Source organism: Mastomys coucha, unplaced genomic scaffold, assembly GCF_008632895.1.
Source record: "Mastomys coucha isolate ucsf_1 unplaced genomic scaffold, UCSF_Mcou_1 pScaffold2, whole genome shotgun sequence".
NCBI lineage: Eukaryota > Metazoa > Chordata > Mammalia > Rodentia > Muridae > Mastomys > Mastomys coucha.
Genome location: NW_022196902.1, coordinates 12,500,847 through 12,501,848, shown reverse-complemented (window position 1 = coordinate 12,501,848; position 1,002 = coordinate 12,500,847). Strand labels below are relative to the sequence as shown.

At 43.9% G+C, this 1,002-nt stretch overlaps 1 protein-coding gene across 6 annotated transcripts in view; it reads right to left on the bottom strand.

Moving 5' to 3' along the window:
• The window catches only part of Map7 (microtubule associated protein 7), a 52,713-nt gene that overhangs the window by 47,246 nt on the left and 4,465 nt on the right, over positions 1 to 1,002 (bottom strand). For all 6 annotated transcript variants that reach the window (XM_031380537.1, XM_031380538.1, XM_031380539.1 and 3 more), the window contains exon 3: positions 591 to 668. In XM_031380537.1, coding sequence (XP_031236397.1) covers positions 591 to 668 — 78 coding nt within the window. The remainder of the gene's footprint in view (positions 1 to 590; positions 669 to 1,002) is intronic.

Below are 1,002 nucleotides of genomic sequence, written 5' to 3'. Positions count from 1 at the left end.
GTAGAGAGGCTGGGCCTTCCCAAAGATGAAGTAGCTCTTCTAGCCTGTGCAACTTCCGCAAAACATGGCTACTTCCTGCAAAGACCTCAGGCCCCAGCCTGTCTTAGTTACAAAACATCTACATATATCCAACAACCATTTTTTTTTCTTTACCTTTATTTTTGACAATTTCATATAGAAGACATTTTAGTTATTCTCACCTCACTCTCTCTTATATTTCTCATACCACTGTTATTGGACTGAAATCACAAGATCGTTCAATATACAAGTACAGTTCTGAAGAAAACAGACAAAAGACAGCAAATAAGGGAGGACTTCGCACTGGTGTCCCTAGCCAACACTCTAGAACAGGAAAAGCTCGCCACTTCCTGGTATTGCCACTTCCTGGTATTGCCACTTCCTGGTAAGCCAGTCTTGTGACTCAGCTTGCCAGGTGGCTTCAGCAAACACGGGAGCCACCGACCTTTCACAAGGGCACACAAGAGCAGATGTCACAGTGCTAAGTGTCTCTGTCCTACAGCAAAAAAATTAGCCTTTCAACAAGGCGGGCCCTGAATGACCAGACACGAGCTATGTAGGTCTTTGACTACCTAGCTGTTTTTCCCGTTCCTCACGGCGCTCTCTGGCTAGACGCTGCCGGTCATCAACCCGTAGCACAGCTGGGGGATCTGAAATGAGACAGAATGCAGGAAAAGAGTTAATTTAAGAGAGGCATACATTGGTATATATCTTTTGTTTAAAATATTTGATCAACAAGGTGCTCAACAATTTGATCAACAATGGTTAAGAACAATTATTTATTCTTGCAGAGGACCCAAGATTGGCTTCTAGCCACTCATCAGGGGGGTTCACAACTGCCTATACTCAAGCTGTAGGGATCCTATAAGCTCTTCTGGTGCCTGTGGGCACTTGCACGCATGTACACATAGCCCCCCGCACACACACACACATACACTTTTAACAATTTGATTGAAATTGAATATCCTTATGAAATTGGTGTGT